Here is a 23,553-nt window from a genome sequence, read left to right on the forward strand (position 1 = left end):
TGCAGTGTTCCTCCATTCTTATATTCTTGGGGAGGAAGAATTCTGTTCCACTTCCCCGTGGAGATACGATGAAATAAACAAGGACAAGAGCTAGTAAGAAAAATAGATGAAAACCCAGAGGGGTGTGTATACATATGCTTGTACATGCATGTGTAGTGTGACCTAAGTGTAAGCAGAAGTAGCAAGACATACCTAAAACCCTGCATGTTTATGAGACAGAAATAAGATACCAGCAATCCTACCATCATGTAAAAGAATTACAAGCTTCTGTTTTACACTCACTTGGCAGAACGCTTGTACCTCCCTGGGCGGTTGCTGTCTACCAACCTACTACCTTGGATTATTATTATTATTATTTTTATTCCTATGTAGATTTTTGGCATTTTTTATTTTTTATAGCCCTCCAGTTATACTATTCTTGTTTTGTCATTATCCCCACTATGGTATTAAACTGTCTAACACACACACATTGTGTATATATTTACATGTAGAGCAGCTGAAAGGTTTGTTGTGTGAGAGGGGCTAACACTAAATGTAATGAGGGGTAAATTAGTAGCAGTGGAAAGAAAATAAATTTCTGCATGACAGCAAGATCAATGTGCCTCACAAGAAATACCATAAATTATGCTGTTATTAAGTATTTTTTTCAGTATTCATAGCCAATATACTATATATTTCAATGTATATAAATTCATTTTATAATGATGACATAAGTACCTCATGTATGTGACTAGCAATAAAAAAAAAGGTATACATTCAGGAGTAGTTGCAACTAGAATGAGTCTGGGATACACAGTAACTCATGTAATGAAAACCCTGGTGAGGAAGAACAAGACAGGAAAGGATGTCATTAGAGGGATATATGAAGGAGAGATTCCAGCTCAAATGAAAGACTACACAACACTGATGTGGTAAGAGTTGAAAAAAGTCTGAGTGAAAGACACAATCTAAGAAGTGAGATCTCAAATGGGTGCATAGGAAAAGATCAATATATCAAAGCATTTCCATTAATATAACAGAAAAGAACAAAATCACAGTGAAAAAGCAAATAAATAAATAAATCAGATTATAATAGTTCATACACAAAAGGTGTTTCATAGTGAAGTTATGTGCAAACACAGATCAATGCTTCCTGCTTAAGAGAGAAAAGGGTTATACAAAATTAAAAGCTATTAAAGTATTAATCACATAATAAAAGAAATCCATCATACCTGCTGAACTCGTTGGCCAAGGAAAAGTGAGAGGACAATAAGACCAAGGCGATACACATCATTCTTCTTGCCGCCTCGTCCCGGGGATAGCGGATAGACTGGTGGAAATTCCACATCAATGAATTCTACCACAACTTCAACTATCCTTCTCTCCACTCCATAATCTGCTACCTTAACCTGATGAGAGTGAGCATCCAAAAATATACAGGAGTCCCTGAGGTCTCTATGTACAACATTGTTTTGATGCAAATAATTTAGGGCCTCAAGTGTTCCTTCTGTGATGTGTTTGATGAGAGGTAGATGTATGGGTATGTTGAGATCCAAGTAGTACTTGACAGGCAGGCCCTGCACATACTCTTGTAAAACATACACAGAAATACCTTCATTCAGACGATTAATGACTCGCATTCCCAAGTAATGGACTAAATTCCTATGAGAGAGACGTAATAACGAACTCATTTCTTTCTCCAAGGCAGAAAATTTTCCAAGCAATTCTTCAATCTGATTTTCTTGTCCAACTTTCATGTGATTTCCTTTTCTTCCAGTTCGTTTTGGTCTAATATTCCACTGGTAGACGATACTCCTATCCATAGACACTTTATCTCGTGCTTCTAGTACATGGCAACCTTGAATTTTACGCTCCCCTATAAACCTTTCAAGCACCACAGCATGTTCTTGCTTTCCAGCTTGGGAAAAGTGTACTTCAGTATTCCCAGAAAGTTCTATTGATCTATGATCACTGCTACATTCAGATAATGATCGACTTTTCACCCTGAAAATAAAAATTTTAATTAATGAGTGTAGTCTTTATTGAACATCAACAAGTTTCTAAAAATGCAAAATTAATAAAACCAATATTAATCACAGAGAATTACTTCATAGGTTAGATGTTATAAGTTACTGTAATGAACAATAGCATTTTTCAAGGTATATAAAGTTAACAAGACTTTGTAGTACATTTATTACTTGAAAAATATAATGCCACAGTTACTGGTATATTCTTTATAAAATATTTTTAGTCAAATGAGTCAAAAGCAGCAATATTTCAAACAACCACAAATGCAAACCAATCCTGTAGGAAGACAACCCCCCTCAAATACATATTCACTTCACCTCTTATGATACATCCCAGTTAGTTGCAGATATACACTCACATCACCTCAACATTACTGTGCATCCCCTCTAATCATCTCACTAAGGTCCACCTTCAATTCTGAAACATAGATTCATTGCTTCTCTTCCCAAAACCACTATATAACATCCCCCATCATACCACTCAACAAGCTCAAACTCCATCACAAATCTATACCACAGCTGTTAACACAGCCCCTACCACACCTCCCCCTTACCTCACCACACCTCAAAACCACATTCCAAACACCCCAGGTCCCCCTCCAATCCCCACTACTCACTAACTCCCTACTCCATCCCCAATAACACCATTAAACCCATAACATCCTAGCCTCCTTTGTGATACTGACTATTACTTACAAGTTACTTATAAAAGTCAGTCTTAAGGGCATAAAGTGTCCAGATAGAAAGAGAAGCTATGAGCTGCCCAACACCATAATATATATGACCTAACTGACTGTTTATGAACACAACTTTTCTACATATCTAGGAAAATGAAAGGTGTGACCCACATAGGATGAATATTAATGATGCTCCAAGTGTGTGTGTAGTAGACCTGAGGAAGCCAGATGAAGAGTACCAAGTTTCATTGTGCATGCCTAGGCCATAAAAAGGGCTTTGCATTGAGGCATAAGGAAAAGATATCCACTTGTGTGTTAAAGTTAGCGGTTAGCCAGTAAATGAGGTGTATTAGATGGAAGAGGATAGGTTTATGCAAACCACTTAGGAGTCAAGAAAATAATCTTGGAGGGTAACTTCTGGATACCTGCATCTGATTATTTTCTACACTCTTTGTTATATGGATTACTGTTACGGGTTATGCCCGACATTTTTTATTTGAGTTTATTCCAGTTACAAGGTTTCACTTAGCGGACTTCTTCACTAAGTAGCTACAGTGTGTGGGGAGTTTTGAACCAAGTGTGAGAATACTTGTAGTTGGGGATTTCAATGCTAAAGTGGGTAAAAATGTTGTGGAGTGAGTAGTAGGTAAATTTGGGGTGTCAGGGGTAAATGAAAATGGGGAGCCTTTAATTGAGCTATGTGTAGAAAGAGGTTTGGTAATAAGTAATATATATTTTATGAAAAAGAGGATAAGTATACAAGGTATGATATAGCATGTAATGAAAGTAGTTTGTCAGATTATGTACTGGTGGATAAAAGGTTGATGGGTAGCCTTCAGGATGCACATATTGGAAGCATATATGTGAGCATTTTGATAAAGGTGGGGAAGTTTTCATTGCATTTATGGATTTAAAAAAGGCATATGATAGAGGATGGGGACAATGTTGCAGATGTTAAGTATGTGGAATAGTGGAGTTCTAAATGTGGAAATTTTTTGAAGATAGTGAGACTCAATAGGGTGTGTAAAAAGAGGGGGGCTACTTAGTAAAGTGGGTTTTGAAGGATGGTTAATGCCACCATTATTTGTTTAATATTTTATGTGGGGTTGAAAAAGTAAATCTAGGGTGGGGGGGGAAAAGGGGGGTGGGTTTAAAATGACTGGAATCAAAATAAAAATGGGTTGCCATTATTTTTTGCAGTAACCCCTCAGGGGAATTCTAAAAAGCTAAAAGGGGTTATAAAGATTTGGGGAATTTAAAAATAAAAAATTTGATAGTGAACATAGAAAAGAATAAGGTGATGAGGTATCAAATGGAATATCAATTGGAGAAAAGTATGGAAGAAGTAAATGTTTTAGATATTTGGGAGTTGATGTGTCAGCAGAGGGGTTTTTATAAAGGGTAAGTTAACCATGGGGTGATGAGGAAAAAAGGTGAGTGGTGCATTGGGTGTATGTGAGACAAAAACTTTATCTGGAGGAAAAGAAGGGGAAAGATAGTGGTAAACACTCTTTTTAAGTGAAAACGGCTGTAAATGCTGGGGGGGCGGTTTTAGGCAGTGGAGATATCCTGTCTGGGGGCAATGTGGGGGTGTAAATATTTGCAGAATTGAAGTAAAAATGGGAAAAGGTGTAGTTAATAAATGTATTAGAAAAAGGGCTGAAAGGGGTTGTTGGGTGGTTTGGTCATTTAGAAAAATGGATCAAAAGTAAAATGACAGGGAAGTGTATAAATCGGGAAGGGGGGGGGGTAGGGGTTGCCCTCAAAAAAAGGTTGGGGAAGGAAGGTAAAGGAGGTTTTTTGGGGCGGAGCGGTTTTGAAGCGTCCTTTTGGGTGTTAATAAAGTGAATGGGCAATGGTTTTGGGACCGGGAGGCTTTTGGAGTGTAGCGGGGTAATATTTAGTGGGGGGATTCAAAAACCGGTTTTTTATATGCAGGACTTGGTATTGGAAATAAATACAATGCCTTCCCCCAAAAGGGGGGGTTTGGGATTTGTTTTGGAGGATATTTATATATTTTTATTTTTCTAAACTGTTGTATCTGGCCCCTCCATAAAAACGTCATTATGTATGAGTGGGTGAAAGTGTTGAATGTTTTAAAAGTTTTTTTTTTTGGGGGATTTTTTTTCTTTTGGTCAACCTCTTTGGGGGGGGAAAATAGAAAAAAAAATTTTTCATATACTGGATTTCTTTAATTTTAATATATATATGTTTATGGTTTTAAAGTCCTTCTTTTTTTAATATTATAATATTTTTTTTTGGAATCTGGTTTTTGGGGGGTGTTTTATTTTTGCAGGTAAATACCAAAATCTTTAGCTCCCCAAACTTACTTCTCTGCCGACCTCAGGAAATATGGGTCCTCTGTCGGAAATAATTCCCTTTCCTCTCTCTGGTGGTTCATTCCCTCAGTTAAACCCAAATTCCTCCTGGCACCCCTAGAATATTAGTTTTTTGCACGGGAAAAAGAAATATCTCTTGCAGATAACTTTTGGTTTATGATGTGGAATATTAAAAGTCTTTTGTTTTTTAGGTAAGGTACTGTTTTTTTAATCACAATGATTGTCATTTACCACTGGATCTATACTTTCGGGTTGGTCTTTAAGATCAAACCAAAATTTTAAAGATCTACAATTTATTTTTGAAAAAAAAAAATATATTGGTTTTTGGGTCATCCCCCAAGTATTGCAGGTTAACAAATTAAATTTTCATTGAAACTGACTTAATATCCTTTTTTTTTTAAATTTTCCCTAGACAAAGTCAATGGTCAAACTGTTTCCCCCAAAAAGGATCAGTGGCCTAAGTTCCCCCTCACCAAAATTACCTTACAAATATAGTAAAATCTTTTATATTGTAATAATGTTAAGTTAAAAGCTGGACAATTATTAAAGTTGATCCCCTCATTTACTTTCTGTCTGTAAAAGACTGGATATTTTAAAGTAAAAGTTTTAATCTCCTTCACCCCAAACCTCCTCCCCCCTTGCCCCCCTGCCCAAACCCCCTTTTCCTTTAAACCCCTTCATTTCCAATACCCCTCTAACCGGGAAAATACCTAATTTCTCATCACCCCTACAAATCCCCTAAACCAAAGAATCCTTAAGGTGATACAGGGGGGCCCCATTTCACACCCATTTTTTGGTTTCCCTTTTTTGGGTAATGGGCCCACTGTTCATTAGTGGTGCCCCCTTTCCCCTTTTTTTCTAAAACAGGGAAAGGGTGACAGGTGCTGTATTTTAAAGGGAAATATTTAAATACTTTTATTTAACTCTTTTTTTTCTGTTTTTTACCTATGTACTGGCCTTAATTTATTATAAAACATAAACATTTTAATAAATTTTTTAAAAAACCCCTTTGCCACCCCTTGATTTTCCTTTTTTGGGGTTTGAACCTTAGAGCCTATAAACAGGACCCCCTTTCTCCCCCCCAAACTCCCCAAACCCCAAATTATTATATGAAAGGCAATAAAAAGACATCACACCCAAAAATGATGTATATATAAAGAAACACAGTGATGGGATCCCAAAACAATAATCTGGTAACCCTTGAAAAGATCACAGATGAAAATTTTTCCCCAAAACAACTGCAAAGGTAAAAAAGCACAGCACTCAAAACAGGGAAATGTGGAGATTTAAAAAATTTAAAAACATAGTGCAATGATTTCTTATACTTCCAACAGGAACAATACCATGGTAGTTTCAGGCCCTGTGGGTTATCTCAATCTACCTCAAAATACAATTTATTATTGGAGGGATTGAAAAACAATTTTTGTAACTGGTTCCCCAACATGGGAAAAAAGTTTGTAATTATCATATACATACAGGTGGGGGCTAAGTGTTAGAGTGATTGGTGTATTTGTTCTTTTATGCATGAAAGAAGGAAAGTATAAGGACTGGCAGAGACATAAACATTCCTTTGTTTAATGGAATAGGGGGCAAGGGAGAATGAATTTTAAAGGGGGAAAGCATTGAATTCCCAAATAAATTATTGAATGAATTAGTAAAGGGACATGGAAGACAAAATAGGTTGGAAAAGCAGGGGGGACAGGGGAGGTATAGGATGTTAAAATCTTTATGTTAAACATTAAGGGAGTCAGTAAAAAACCCCAATAAGGCTCCCTGTAATGAATTTTGGATGTAATAGACAAAAAATCGTCAAACATAATGGACTAATCCAATGCATCAGATTTTTGTCCATTTGGTAATTTAGCATCTGGTGGCTCACCCTACTGGACAATGGACCCAAATCTGCTGTATCAAATTTTGCCCATTACAAGGAGGAGAGAGAGGAGAGAGAGAGGGAGGTGAGAGGGGGGGGGAGGAGAGAGGGGAGAGGAGGGGGGAGAAGGAGAGGAGAGAGGAGGAGGAGAGAGGGAAAATGGGGGTGAGAGAGGGAGGGAGAGAGAGGGAGAGAGAGAGGGGGGGGAGTGAGAGTGAAAAGAGTGAGAGAAAAAAGAAGAAAAGAGAGAAAAGACAGACAAGGGAGGAGAAGGGGGGAGGGGGGGGGGGGGTGGGAGGGGGGGAGGGTGGGGGGAGGTGGGGGGGGGGGGGGAGTGGGTGGGGAGGTGGGTGGGGGGGGGTGGTGGGGGGGAGGTGAGGGGAGGTGGGGAGGTGGGGGGTGGGGGGGTGGAGGAGGAGGGGGGAGAGGTGAGGTGGAGTGAGGGGGGAGGGTGGGGGGGTGGGGGGGGTGGAGGGGGGAGGTGGGGTGGGAGGTGAGAGGTGGAGGTGGGGAGGGGGGAGGGGGAGAGAGTGGGGGGAGAGTGGACAAATACAGGTTTTTTACTACCACTCCTCTTTGTGATTAAAAAAGGCTAGGAAGGTTTCCCGCTGCTGATCTGTTTTAAAACCCCTCCCCTAAGTGGCCCCAGTCATGGATGAATCCCAAAGTCAGCTTTTGGTGCCTGGACATTCTGGCGCTTCGACTGGGTGTGGCACCAGGGGCCCCTTAGCAAAAATTCGCACTGGGGTGCAGGCTCTCGCTTTCTCCTCAGTGATTACCTTCATGTGATCTCATGAGCGGAATCACCAGCTCATGGGGCAAGTGTTCCCAAAAGGGGTGGGTCCCTTGTTTTGGGAAAATTTTCCAACGACCTTCTTCATCTCATCCCCGAATCACATGCATATGCAGCGATTCCCACATTCCCCCTTATCCCAAAAAGAAATCAGCTGCTCTACTCATCAATCCCATGAAGCTATATCGGCGGGGGAAAAAGATGCAATCATTTTTGAGAAAGGGAAGCGATGATGGGTCTCGGCACCATGATGGTAAAAACGGTGCAGCAGTAGGATGAATAGGGGTTTGGGACCCGGGGAAGGGTTGATATCGGGGGTTTTACTCCCTAACCATGAAGAACCATGTTGTAAATCTTTTCCAAACAAGGCAGCCAGAGCTTACAGCCCCTTTTCTCATCTGCTTTACTAGGTTTTCAAGATCCCGCAGAACAAAATGCGCTCCCCCTTGAGTATCTCCACTTTTTTGGTTTCCTTCCCCCTCTCATCTCATTTTTTGACAGGAAGGGAAACAAAACACTCATCTCTCCCCCGGACCCATCCCGGATAGATTTTTTTTCAACAGAGCCTTCAACATAGGAGGTTGGTGGCCCTTTCTTTATTTCAACCCTTTGTCAAATACCCCACTTGGATCATTGAGGGCACATGAAACAAAAATGCCCCGGCAGGCAGCAACTTCACTCTGGCTGTACCCTTCTCCAGAATATCACCATCAATTACATCCCCGGATTTTCATGGGAAAACATTGTCAACTAATGATTCAACGAGAAAAAGTCAGTTGATCAAATGAAAATGCGCCCGGCCCGCTTCATCCCTTTCCCCACTTTATTTTAACAAAAAAATGTTTAAATCCCCGCTGATGTGGTAACACTCTTGCTTGCCAATAAAGTTGGAATCCTTAACCTATAAATAGCTTGTCAATAAAGCTGGGGGCCTTTAACGTAAAAAAGGGGGAAAAAAAAAAAGAGAGAAAGGAGGGGAGGGAGGGGAGGGGGAAAGTTGGGGTGAAGTGAAAGTCGGGAAATGGTAGAGAGAGAGAGAGAGAGAGAGAGAGAGAGGGAAGGAAAAGAAGTGAGGGGGGGGTGAGAGAGTAGAGAGAGAGAGAGAGAGAGAGAAGAGAAGAAAGTGTGTGTGTGTGTTGTGTCTGGGAAAATTTTTTTCCAAAACACAAAATCTCCTGAGATTTTTTCTGTCATCAGTATGCTTGTGTCTGGAAGGTGTTCAAAAATGGACCATCCTGTTGCATTTGGGATTTTTTTACAAAAAGTTTCATTAAAAAACACCTCTTTTTTTATTAGTCCCCGACCAGGTTTCCCGTACAGTGGACCCCCCCACAATTTACTCTGTTCTGAGGCATCCTTAAAAAAATTAAGTAAGTCAGTTAATTTTCCCCTAAAAAAAATAAATCAAATTAAACCTTCCCAAAATACAAAAATGAAAAAAAAAAAATTTTCCCATGAAATATACATTTTTTTTAAAATAAAAAAAAAGGAAAACACAATATATATTTGCATGTACTAATCTAAAATGAAGATTGTAACCTTTGTGAAGATGTATGAGTGATGAGACACTGTTTTTGTCCGGGGTCCTTTTTCCCCCTGAGTAATGGGTCCTGTTTGGCCTTATCAAGGGGTATGTCCTCTTCTTAAATCTCTCAAACCAACCTTTTTGGCCTTAAATTCACCAAAAGAGCACTAGTTCAGGCATTTTCCTGTTCACCGGTGTTAGTAAAATGGGGGGACGCTCCCGGGGACAAGAAAGGACCCCAATGGAAATAAGTTAGACAGTCCTCAAGCAACTGACTTTCTTGGGTTATCTGGGTGGATAACCAATGGTAAAATGTCACCTACCAGTAGGGTCCCCAAGGGAAGGCGCATCGGGCCCAATGATGTAAATCAGTGTTTCCATATGGGTCAAATTTTTCCCCAAGCATCATAATCGGGTTTTTAATAGGTTGAGGACATCATAAATCAGGGCAATTATTGAAAGGATAAAGATTTTGGGCATTTTGGCTTTTGAAAAAGGCATATCAAAGGGTTGGTAGGGAAGCCAAGTGGCAGATGATGCAAATGTATGGAACAGGTTTTAGGTTAATACAAGCAGTAAAAAAAATTTAGGTGAATAGTTTGGCTCAGGTTAAGGTATGTAGGAGGAAGGGAGACTATTTCCTGGTGAAAGTAAGACTTTGATAAGGATGTCTGATGTCACCATGATGATTGTTTAATATATTTATAGATGGGATTGTAAAAAGAAGTGAATGCTGGTGTTAGAGAGATGTTTAGTATTAAAAAGATGTTGGCTCTGATACAAAAAGCAAGTTGCCACAGTTACTCTTTGCTGATGACAGCTCTCCTGTGAGATTCTGAAGACAAATTACACTGTCTAAGAGTTTTTGTACATTTTCAACAGAAACAACACTTACCACCTATGACTTGGAGAATCCGACATATCAAATCCTTGTGACCTGTCATCCGTCAAAAAAGATGGTCGAAATTTTTGCTCTCGCCTCAGCTTTTCTTCTGCCTTTAATTCCTCCCTTACCCTGATCACATTAAAAATACAATATTTGTACAGAGACATACTCAAAGAACTACAGCCTTACCCAACCGTGTATAATTCAACATACTGAAACTTAGCCTAGGCAAGTCTTTTTCTCATACTATAGAGCAAATTCCCCTCATGGTATTCATACATTTATATTCACATGTTCCAAGCATGAACCTGTGATCATTCTGATCTCTGGAGGTTATTGTGGGAGCAAAGTTTAGCATATACTAGAACCTGAGCCAAAATATAAAATCTACACAAACATATTTTCATACAAATGAACCCCCAAATTTTATCCTTATAAATTTTATGTTTATTCTATGTTTCAGAGGCCATATTTATATATATATCACTCTAGTCAAAATTGACAGTAAATAAGAAATAACAACTAGAAATACAAAAATCCGGATATGGGAAAGATACTGAGTACATTTTCAACAAAATCCTATGATTAGTTTTCAATTTAGGGGTCACACTCCAAGCCACAAAGAAAGGGCATAGGGAAAAAAGCTTGCAAACAATTGTGGCTATTCACTGGAGGTCTTTCATTAAAAACACTGTAACTGAGTCTCACAAATTAGAAAACTTGTAAATTTAAGGGTTGAACTGTATCGAGTATTACAGAGTGCTCTACTGTAATATACAAGTGTTACTACTATTCGTGTGTATTTCACTTATAGTATACGTACATCTCTTTGTAATACAGTGTATTACAAAAAGATGTATACTATACATCTCTTTGTAATACACTGTAATATAGTGCATTACAAAGAGATGTTGACTGAAGATCATTATTCTACACCTATAAAAACACTGAATAAAATAAGTTTAGTCTTTGTCAGCCATTTTAATTATACAGTGGACCCCCGCATAACGATGGCATCACATAGCGATTTTTCCGCATAACGATTACTTTTATCGCAAAATTTTTGCCGCGCATACCGATTAAAAACCCGCTTACCGATTTTCGTCCGAGACGCGTCCAATGTGCCCTCACATGTGCCGGCCGTCCCATTGTTTACCAGCCAGCCTCCGCGGTAACATCCAAGCATACACTCGGAATATTTCGTATTATTACAGTGTTTTCGGTGCTGTTTCTGGAAAATAAGTGACCATGGGCCCCAAGAAAGCTTCTAGTGCCAACCCTGTGGTAAAAAGGGTGAGAATTAGTATGGAAATTAAGAAAGATTTTGAAGGGTTTGGGGCTAACCCTGAGAAGCCTATGCCAGTTGTGGAATCCATTGTGCCTACTTCAAAGATTAAGGAAATGTGTGCACAGTGGGTTGAACTGCAAACCTTTATAGATGAAAATCACCCTGACACAGCTGTTGCAAGCCGTGCTGGTGACTATTTCAATGACAATGTTATGGCCCATTTTAGGAAAGTCTTGAAGGAACGGGAGGTACAGAGCTCTATGGACAGATTTGTTGTGCGACAGAGGTCCAGTGACTCTCAAGCTGGTCCTAGTGGCATTAAAAGAAGAAGGGAAGTAACCCCAGAAAAGGACTTGCTACCTCAAGTCCTAATGGAAGGGGATTCCCCTTCTAAACAGTAAGAAGATAATGCTCTCCCCTCCTCCCATCCCATCAATCATCACCAGATCTTCAATAAAAGTAAGTGTCATGTAATTGTGCATGCCTTTTTCAGTTTGTGTGTATTAAAATTAACATTTCATGTGGTAAAAAAAAAATTTTTTTCATACTTTTGGGCGTCTTGCACGGATTAATTTTATTTCCATTATTTCTTATGGGGAAATTTCATTCGCATAACGATTATTTCGCATAACGATGAGCCCTCTTGCACGGATTAAAATCGTTAACCGGGGGTCCACTGTACTTAAAAGCCAGCAGTAGTGCTGGTCTCTCTAAATCTTGAAGTTCAGTTTTGAAGTAAGTAAAGTATGGAATATTTTTGTCATGTTAGTATGGCATGAAGTGAGCAATAATTTAAAAAAAAAAAAAGTGGGTGGAATTCACACAATGGCATTTTAACTTTTTCACCGTCCATCAGTGACGCCAGGGTTCGTTACACAGATCTATATCGTGAACTCAGCTTACTCAGTAAATTTTGGCCTAGATATAAGAGAATGGGTTTATTCAGTGAGTGAGCACAGTCTAAAAAAAAAAATAATGGTGCATGATGGGAAAAGCAAAACACTGACCTTGTGTTTGGTTTAAAATAGCAACCTTGAGGTGTTTTCTAGGATGGTTCCATGGTTTTATTAACCGTTTCTTGCCATCAATTGATACAATGGAAGACATACTATTGAAATAGAGGTGATTTTTATTTGTTCCAGGGCTGGAAGTAGGTTCAAATCAGTCTCAAAGTAGCAGTAATATTTGATTTTTGCTTATATTCCTGAGGACGAGTAAGGCCTCCCTACACCTCTGGTCTGTTTTATGGGTTTTTAATAGGTCTGATTTAATTATTGGGATGCTGTATACCTTGACCAATCATTCCTAGTTATATTTTATTTTATGAGAAATAAGGTAAATCTACTATTTTTTGTGTGATAATGAATTCAAAATGGAAGGCAATTGTAGTATAAGAGAGGTCTGGGAATGTGATTAATGAATGAAGGAAATATTGTTTTAGTGCTGGGAATGTCTACAGTGTTTTTTTGGACTCTGTTTCTAAATTGGAATTTTTTTAATTTTTGTGTAAAATTGGCCAAATTACAGACTTCTCTGCATTTTATAGGCAGATTTGATAATTGAATGAGCATTTCTTGTGCTCACTCAATAGAATGAAAGGCATACTGGTGAAATAGCTAAGAATTTTGATAAACTGCACCAAGACAGTTAGCTTTGCAACTGTGTAATTCCAGAGGTCTGGTCAGTGAAAAGGTTGAGACACCTTAAGAAAATTTCATTATGGGGTTGTATTACATGATGATAAAGTGAAGGTAGAGGAGTACATGATACAACAGAACAGCAGTAAATTGTTATGATAATACAGATTAAATGTTTAGACCAGTGTTATGAACAATGCTGCAAAGTGAGAAAACACTTGGACAGAAATACAAAACAGTTACGAGAAATCAGTTGATATACATTGTATTTCAGCCTCGGTCACCTGCTGAAAAGTCTTTGACTGAGGGTGAAATGCACAGATCTCTCTCTCTCTCCTACATTTCATTATTTTTTTTTTTTTTTTATTATCACACCGGCCGATTCCCACCAAGGCAGGGTGGCCCGAAAAAGAAAGACTTTCACCATCATTCACTCCATCACTGTCTTGCCAGAAGGGTGCTTTACACTACAGTTTTTAAACTGCAACATTAACACCCCTCCTTCAGAGTGCAGGCACTGTACTTCCCATCTCCAGGACTCAAGTCCGGCCTGCCGGTTTCCCTGAATCCCTTCATAAATGTTACTTTGCTCACACTCCAACAGCACGTCAAGTATTAAAAACCATTTGTCTCCATTCACTCCTATCAAACACGCTCACGCATGCCTGCTGGAAGTCCAAGCCCCTCGCACACAAAACCTCCTTTACCCCCTCCCTCCAACCCTTCCTAGGCCGACCCCTACCCCGCCTTCCTTCCACTACAGACTCATACACTCTTGAAGTCATTCTGTTTCGCTCCATTCTCTCTACATGTCCGAACCACCTCAACAACCCTTCCTCAGCCCTCTGGACAACAGTTTTGGTAATCCCGCACCTCCTCCTAACTTCCAAACTACGAATTCTCTGCATTATATTCACACCACACATTGCCCTCAGACATGACATCTCCACTGCCTCCAGCCTTCTCCTCGCTGCAACATTCATCACCCATGCTTCACACCCATATAAGAGCGTTGGTAAAACTATACTCTCATACATTCCCCTCTTTGCCTCCAAGGACAAAGTTCTTTGTCTCCACAGACTCCTAAGTGCACCACTCACTCTTTTTCCCTCATCAATTCTATGATTCACCTCATCTTTCATAGACCCATCCGCTGACACGTCCACTCCCAAATATCTGAATACGTTCACCTCCTCCATACTCTCTCCCTCCAATCTGATATTCAATCTTTCATCACCTAATCTTTTTGTTATCCTCATAACCTTACTCTTTCCTGTATTCACCTTTAATTTTCTTCTTTTGCACACCCTACCAAATTCATCCACCAATCTCTGCAACTTCTCTTCAGAATCTCCCAAGAGCACAGTGTCATCAGCAAAGAGCAGCTGTGACAACTCCCACTTTGTGTGTGATTCTTTATCTTTTAACTCCACGCCTCTTGCCAAGACCCTCGCATTTACTTCTCTTACAACCCCATCTATAAATATATTAAACAACCACGGTGACATCACACATCCTTGTCTAAGGCCTACTTTTACTGGGAAAAAATTTCCCTCTTTCCTACATACTCTAACTTGAGCCTCACTATCCTCGTAAAAACTCTTCACTGCTTTCAGTAACCTACCTCCTACACCATACACTTGCAACATCTGCCACATTGCCCTCCTATCCACCCTGTCATACGCCTTTTCCAAATCCATAAATGCCACAAAGACCTCTTTAGCCTTATCTAAATACTGTTCACTTATATGTTTCACTGTAAACACCTGGTCCACACACCCCCTACCTTTCCTAAAGCCTCCTTGTTCATCTGCTATCCTATTCTCCGTCTTACTCTTAATTCTTTCAATTATAACTCTACCATACACTTTACCAGGTACACTCAACAGACTTATCCCCCTATAATTTTTGCACTCTCTTTTATCCCCTTTGCCTTTATACAAAGGAACTATGCATGCTCTCTGCCAATCCCTAGGTACCTTACCCTCTTCCATACATTTATTAAATAATTGCACCAACCACTCCAAAACTATATCCCCACCTGCTTTTAACATTTCTATCTTTATCCCATCAATCCCGGCTGCCTTACCCCCTTTCATTTTACCTACTGCCTCACGAACTTCCCCCACACTCACAACTGGCTCTTCCTCACTCCTACAAGATGTTATTCCTCCTTGCCCTATACACGAAATCACAGCTTCCCTATCTTCATCAACATTTAACAATTCCTCAAAATATTCCTTCCATCTTCCCAATACCTCTAACTCTCCATTTAATAACTCTCCTCTCCTATTTTTAACTGACAAATCCATTTGTTCTCTAGGCTTTCTTAACTTGTTAATCTCACTCCAAAACTTTTTCTTATTTTCAACAAAATTTGTTGATAACATCTCACCCACTCTCTCATTTGCTCTCTTTTTACATTGCTTCACCACTCTCTTAACTTCTCTCTTTTTCTCCATATACTCCTCCCTCCTTGCATCACTTCTACTTTGTAAAAACTTCTCATACGCTAACTTTTTCTCCCTTACTACTCTCTTCACATCATCATTCCACCAATCGCTCCTCTTCCCTCCTGCACCCACTTTCCTGTAACCACAAACTTCTGCTGAACACTCTAACACTACATTTTTAAACCTACCCCATACCTCTTCAACCCCATTGCCTATGCTCTCATTAGCCCATCTATCCTCCAATAGCTGTTTATATCTTACCCTAACTGCCTCCTCTTTTAGTTTATAAACCTTCACCTCTCTCTTCCCTGATGCTTCTATTCTCCTTGTATCCCATCTACCTTTTACTCTCAGTGTAGCTACAACTAGAAAGTGATCTGATATATCTGTGGCCCCTCTATAAACATGTACATCCTGAAGTCTACTCAACAGTCTTTTATCTACCAATACATAATCCAACAAACTACTGTCATTTCGCCCTACATCATATCGTGTATACTTATTTATCCTCTTTTTCTTAAAATATGTATTACCTATAACTAAACCCCTTTCTATACAAAGTTCAATCAAAGGGCTCCCATTATCATTTACACCTGGCACCCCAAACTTACCTACCACACCCTCTCTAAAAGTTTCTCCTACTTTAGCATTCAAGTCCCCTACCACAATTACTCTCTCACTTGGTTCAAAGGCTCCTATACATTCACTTAACATCTCCCAAAATCTCTCTCTCTCCTCTGCATTCCTCTCTTCTCCAGGTGCATACACGCTTATTATGACCCACTTCTCGCATCCAACCTTTACTTTAATCCTACATTTCATATGTCTATCCAAGAGGTTCTTCATTTTGCATACCATATATGAAAAGAGATAAACAAAGGAGCCCTGTTTATACAAGGGAGAATGGAAGATTTTCTAGTGCAACTCTTAAAAGGAATGAAGTGCACATATCTCAGATAATCTATTAATTTCAACCCTTCCACTAAACAATACTGTACATTAAAACTGTGTAAACTACCTAGCCATTTCCTCTTTCATGATAATACGATTGTTTTCTTCCTGTATCTCTTGCTGCCTTTGTACTTCTTTTCTTGCTTCTTCATCTGCTTTTCTACGAGACTCCTGCTCAGCGACCATCTCATCATAGATAGAGTCTGTATAAGGTCTAGCATGTTCACTAAGGAAGTCCTGTAAGAAAAAAAAATATTCTTCTAGAAATGGAATTAAAAATTTTCAAAAAGAAAGAGTAAAAACTGAAGATACAAAATTAACTGCTTTATTCCAATGAAAGCAAGAATAAGAGTAAGCTATCCTGCAGTTTTTCTCAGTGTTTCTGACAATGGTTCATTCACAAAAACACAGTATACATTTTCAAATATAAGGAGAAATGTAGAAAGGACTGACAATGTTATGAAAGGATGTGGAGTGGATGAAGAATGCAAAAGTTTGAGTAAAGTATGACTGAGAGGCAAGCAAATATGGTAAGTAAAGCAAATGTGGCACATTATTTATTGTATTCATGGAGAAGCATCAAATTCATAAGTTATACAGTATGTGAGGAATGGGAGGAAATTAGGTTTGGCCTGAAGAGAGGGAGGTTAGCTCCTACTCTTTGGATCAAGAGTCTTTAGTATCACAGTACCCCACTGAAGGGAAAATGAGTTATATTCAGGGTCAGATTTAAGTCTTTTATAAGTCATGGACATTTTCAAAATCACAAGGGTACCCCTACCCCAAGATCTATAGCTAAATATTATACCATACTATACTGTAATACTGTTGTTATTTATTATTAATTCTTGATTTTTCAACTCTTTATATCATCTTATAATATTATTCAGTTACCTGTTTTTTTTTTTTTTGTTTTTTTTTTTTAGCACATCGGCCGCTTCCCACCTAGGTAGGGTGACCCAAAAAGAAAGAAAAAAACTTTCATCATTCAAAACTTTTACCATCACTCATACATAATCACTGTCTTTGCAGAGGCACTCAGATACGACAGATTAGATGTCCCTTCAAATTGCCAATGTCCAAAACCCCTCCTTTAAAGCGCAGGTACTGTACTTCCCATTTCCAGGACTCAAGTCTATCTATTTTGTGAAGGGATTTAGGGAAACCAGTTAGTCAGACTTGAGTCCTGGAGGTGGGAAGTTTAAAGGACGGGTTTGTAATATCCGAAGTTTAGAGTGACACCTAAACTGTCATATCTGCACAAACCTGCAAAGACAGTGATAGAGTAAATGATGGTAAGTGTTTTATTTTTTAATTTTGGGTCACCTTGCCTCGGTGGGAGACAGCCGGCATGTTAAAAATAATACTATCTATATTTAATACGTACTAATACAGTATTAGTAGGTGTCCTGCATGTCAGGTTTTGTACTTATAAAACACTTCAAACATCAGTGCCTAATAGGCTAAGACCCATCTGAATCTCAGAATGGGTTTTAAGCATCCCTGTAATATGGGTGCTAAATAACATTGCAGAATTCACTTCTTTGCTTAAGTTACAGTAGACCGTCATTTAACATGGTAGTTACGTTCCTGAAAACACCATGTTAGGTAAAACCATGACAGGTGAACTAAAAAACTTATGGGAAAAAATGGGGTTACATTCCTGGGAGCCCCAAAAAAGCCAAACAACTTGTTTTCTTGGGCCTCCACATCTTACAAAAATAAAAGTGAATATGTAATTGTAGTTCACTGTCATGATGTATTATGTTGTTTTTACTGCATAAGACTACAAATGCAACAGGAAATAATAATATTTCTTACCTTAAACTGTGGGTGCTGGTGTTTGTGGATGATTGTAGCGAGTTATGCTTTGGCCCTACTGGGCTTAGGTGGATGCTAGAGGTTCTGGTACTGAAGTCGATGGTTGTACTGGAGTGTGCATAAATTCCGTAATGGATTTCTGTTCTATTTTACCCTGCAGTACATTAGAGAACTGACAGTAAGGCATCAGCTGCTCTAGACACTGTTTCAGGGTCCTCTTCGGTGAAAAAGTCTAACTTTAAGTCATTCAGTAAGTCAGTAAATCATTCAGTTAGTCAAGTCAATAAGTCATTCAGTTAGTCAAGTCAGCAAGTCATTCAGTCAGTCAAGTTAGTCAGTCAGTCAGTTTAATCAGTAAGTCAGTCAGTTAACTCAGCAAGTCAGTCAGTCAAGTCAGTAAGTCAATCAGTCAAGTCAGTAAGTTATTCAGTCAAGTCAGTAAGTCATTCAGTCAGTCAAGTCAATCAGTCAGTTGGTGAAGTCAGTCAGTCAAATCAGTAAGTCAGTCAGTCAGTCAGTCAGTCAAATCAGTAAGTCATTCAGACATTTAGTCGAGTCGGTAAGTCATTCAGTCAAGTCAGTAAGTCAGTCGGTAAGCCAGTCGGTCAAGTAAGTAAGCCATTCAATCAAGTTAGTAAGTGATTCAATCAAGTCAGTAAGTCATTATCAAGTCAGTAAGTCATTCATATAGTCGGACTTGAGTCCTGGAAATGGGAAGTACAATGCCTGCACTTTAAAGGAGGGGTTTGGGATACTGGCAGTTTGGAGGGATATGTTGTGTATCTTTATATGTGTATGCTTCTAGACTGTTGTATTCTGAGCACCTCTGCAAAAACAGTGATAATGTGCGAGTGTGGTGAAAGTGTTGAATGATGATGAAAGTATTTTCTTTTTGGGGATTTTCTTTCTTTTTTTTTGGGTCACCCTGCCTCGGTGGGAAACGGCCGACTTGTTGAAAAAAAAAAAAAGTCATTCAGTCATTCAGTAAGTCAAGTCAATCAGTCAATCTCACAAACTCACATTTACCTCATTTTATGTGCACAAAGCGAGCTTCATTACGGCAACAGGTTATCTCTTGTCTAATATCTCTGTTTTCATTTTTAATTCTAAGACTTAAATGCTTATGCCTTTTCTTGCCACTTTCAGCAACACTGGTATGCCTACCCGGTGTCATGACTGCTTGGCAGATACAAGATTTTTTTTTTTTTTTTTTTTCAACAAGTCGGCCGTCTCCCACCGAGGCAGGGTGACCCAAAAAAAAAGAAAGAAAATCCCCAAAAAGAAAATACTTTCATCATCATTCAACACTTTCACCACACTCACACATTATCACTGCTTTTGCAGAGGTGCTCAGAAATACAACAGTTTAGAAGCATATACGTATAGAGATACACAACATATCCCTCCAAACTGCCAATATCCCAAACCCCTCCTTTAAAGTGCAGGCATTGTACTTCCCATTTCCAGGACTCAAGTCCGACTATATGAAAATAACCGGTTTCCCTGAATCCCTTCACTAAATATTACCCTGCTCACACTCCAACAGATTGTCAGGTCCCAAGTATCATTCGTCTCCATTCACTCCTATCTAACACGCTCATGCACGCTTGCTGGAAGTCCAAGCCCCTCACCCACAAAACCTCCTTTACCCCCTCTTTCCAACCCTTTCGAGGACGACCCCTACCCCTCTTTCCTTCCCCTATAGATTTATATGCTTTCCATGTCATTCTACTTTGATCCATTCTCTCTAAATGACCAAACCACCTCAACAACCCCTCTTCTGCCCTCTGACTAATGCTTTTATTAACTCCACACCTTCTCCTAATTTCCACACTCCGAATTTTCTGCATAATATTTACACCACACATTGCCCTTAGACAGGACATCTCCACTGCCTCCAACCGTCTCCTCGCTGCTGCATTTACCACCCAAGCTTCACATCCATATAAGAGTGTTGGTACTACTATACTTTCATACATTCCCTTCTTTGCCTCCATAGATAACGTTTTTTGACTCCACATATACCTCAATGCACCACTCACCTTTTTTCCCTCATCAATTCTATGATTAACCTCATCCTTCATAAATCCATACGCCGACACGTCAACTCCCAAGTATCTGAAAACATTCACTTCTTCCATACTCCTCCTCCCCAATTTGATATCCAATTTTTCTTTATCTAAATCATTTGATACCCTCATCACCTTACTCTTTTCTATGTTCACTTTCAACTTTCTACCTTTACACACATTCTCAAACTCATCCACTAACTTTTGTAATTTTTCTTTAGAATCTCCCATAAGCACAGTATCATCAGCAAAAAGTAACTGTGTCAATTCCCATTTTGAATTTGATTCCCCATAATTTAATCCCACCCCTCTCCCGAACACCCTAGCATTTACTTCTTTTACAACCCCATCTATAAATATATTAAACAACCATGGTGACATTACACATCCCTGTCTAAGACCTACTTTTACCGGGAAGTATTCTCCCTCTCTTCTACACACCCTAACCTGAGCCTCACTATCCTCATAAAAGCTCTTTACAGCATTTAGTAACTTACCACCTATTCCATATACTTGCAACATCTGCCACATTGCTCCTCTATCCACTCTATCATATGCCTTTTCTAAATCCATAAATGCAATAAAAACTTCCCTACCTTTATCTAAATACTGTTCACATATATGCTTCAATGTAAACACTTGATCTACACATCCCCTACCCACTCTAAAGCCTCCTTGCTCGTCCGCAATTCTACATTCTGTCTTACCTCTAATTCTTTCAATTATAACCCTACCGTATACTTTTCCTGGTATACTCAGTAAACTTATTCCTCTATAATTTTTACAATCTCTTTTGTCCCCTTTCCCTTTATATAAAGGGACTATACATGCTCTCCGCCAATCCCTAGGTACCTTCCCCTCTTTCATACATTTATTAAACAAAAGTACCAACCACTCCAACACTATATCCCCCCCTGCTTTTAACATTTCTGTCATGATCCCATCAGTTCCAGCTGCTTTACCCCCTTTCATTCTACGTAATGCCTCACGTACCTCCACCACACTTACATTCTGCTCTTCTTCACTCCTAAAAGATGGTATACCTCCCTGGCCAGTGCATGAAATTACCGCCTCCCTTTGTTCCTTAACATTTAAAAGTTCCTCAAAATATTCTCGCCATCTACCTAATACCTCCCTCTCCCCATCTACTAACTCCCCTACTCTGTTTTTAACTGACAAATCCATACTTTCCCTAGGCTTTCTTAACTTGTTTAACTCACTCCAAAATTTTTTCTTATTTTCAATAAAATTTCTTGACAGTGCCTCTCCCACTCTTTCATCTGCTCTCCTTTTGCACTCTCTCACCACTCTCTTCACCTTTCTTTTACTCTCCATATACTCTGCTCTTCTTATAACACTTCTGCTTTGTAAAAACCTCTCGTAAGCTACCTTTTTCTCTCTTATCACACCCTTTACTTCATCAGTCCACCAATCACTCCTCTTTCCTCCTGCCCCCACCCTCCTATAACCACAAACTTCTGCCCCACATTCTAATACTGCATTTTTAAAACTATTCCAACCCTCTTCAACCCCCCCACTACTCATCTTTGCACTAGCCCACCTTTCTGCCAATAGTCGCTTATATCTCGCCCGAACTTCCTCCTCCCTTAGTTTATACACTTTCACCTCCCTCTTACTTGTTGTTGCCACCTTCCTCTTTTCCCATCTACCTCTTACTCTAACTGTAGCTACAACTAAATAATGATCCGATATATCAGTTGCCCCTCTATAAACATGTACATCCTGGAGCCTACCCATCAACCTTTTATCCACCAATACATAATCTAACAAACTACTTTCATTACGTGCTACATCATACCTTGTATATTTATTTATCCTCTTTTTCATAAAATATGTATTACTTATTACCAAATTTCTTTCTACACATAGCTCAATTAAAGGCTCCCTATTTACATTTACCCCTGGCACCCCAAAATTACCTACTACTCCCTCCATAACATTTTTACCCACTTTAGCATTGAAATCCCCAACCACCATTACTCTCACACTTGATTCAAAACTCCCCACGCATTCACTCAACATTTCCCAGAATCTCTCTCTCTCCTCTACACTTCTCTCTTCTCCAGGTGCATACACGCTTACTATAACCCACTTTTCACATCCAATCTTTATTTTACTCCACATAATCCTTGAATTTATACATTTGTAGTCCCTCTTTTCCTGCCATAGCTTATCCTTCAACATTATTGCTACTCCTTCTTTAGCTCTAACTCTATTTGAAACCCCTGACCTAATCCCATTTATTCCTCTCCATTGAAACTCTCCCACCCCCTTCAGCTTTGTTTCACTTAAAGCCAGGACATCCAGTTTCTTCTCATTCATAACATCCACAATCATCTCTTTCTTATCATTTGCACAACATCCACGCACATTCAGACTTCCCACTTTGACAATTTTCTTCTTCTTATTCTTTTTAGTAATCTTTACAGGATATGGCAATTAAAAGATCAAAACACAATTCACAAACACAGCTAGCTTGTAGCAGAAAAGAGGAACTAAATGGACGTGTATGAAGTACGAATGCTGGGATAGTGGTGTTGGGAGTGACGGGGGATGGCAGGGGATGGCGGGAGGTCTCCCCCGCTGATCCACAACAACCCCTCCCACAAACTGAACAGTGTTAAATTAATTTTACGAGTGCTAAATAAAATTGTGCTGCAATTCTTCAATCGTGCTATACCTAAATTGTGCCAAATAAACTCGTGTTAAATGACAGTTTACTGTATATTATACAACTGTGTAATACATTTTATAAATAAAGATTTAATTAAATAAACATGTATTTGCATGTATATACTTATTTTTTTTTTTTGTAGGCCTGGGACATTGTACCGATAGAACTGGAGCCCCCCATGTCTTAGATATAACCTGATTACTGTCCATTACCCAGGCACTGTATAACTCAAACTGGTTTAGCACTTCCAATAATTGCAATAACGAAAATCTACAATGATAATTTTTGTGGATTATTAATGATGATGTCTGATAAAGAGAGAAGGAAGATGATAGTACAGTGGACCCCCGGTATTCGATGTCATCGGTATTTGATAAATCCGGTATTCGATGCATTATATCGCAAAAAATTTTCCTCGGTATTCGATTGAAAACCCAGTATTCGATACGATTCGTACAAGACCTGTCCACATGTGGCCTGAACTGCCCCTCGTGTGCCAGTGTTTACAAGCCAGCTAGTGTGCGCGCATCTAAGGATACA

General features: G+C 39.2%; 1 protein-coding gene across 1 annotated transcript in view; it reads right to left on the reverse strand.

Moving 5' to 3' along the window:
* The window catches only part of Gcn2 (eukaryotic translation initiation factor 2 alpha kinase Gcn2), a 137,156-nt gene that overhangs the window by 94,395 nt on the left and 19,208 nt on the right, over positions 1-23,553 (reverse strand). The window contains exons 5-7 of the mRNA XM_070083192.1: positions 16,496-16,665; positions 10,109-10,228; positions 1,212-1,983 (exon numbers count right to left, since the gene is read on the reverse strand). Coding sequence (XP_069939293.1) covers positions 1,212-1,983; positions 10,109-10,228; positions 16,496-16,665 — 1,062 coding nt within the window. The remainder of the gene's footprint in view (positions 1-1,211; positions 1,984-10,108; positions 10,229-16,495; positions 16,666-23,553) is intronic.

This window comes from Cherax quadricarinatus, chromosome 9, assembly GCF_038502225.1.
Source record: "Cherax quadricarinatus isolate ZL_2023a chromosome 9, ASM3850222v1, whole genome shotgun sequence".
NCBI classification, from domain to species: domain Eukaryota; kingdom Metazoa; phylum Arthropoda; class Malacostraca; order Decapoda; family Parastacidae; genus Cherax; species Cherax quadricarinatus.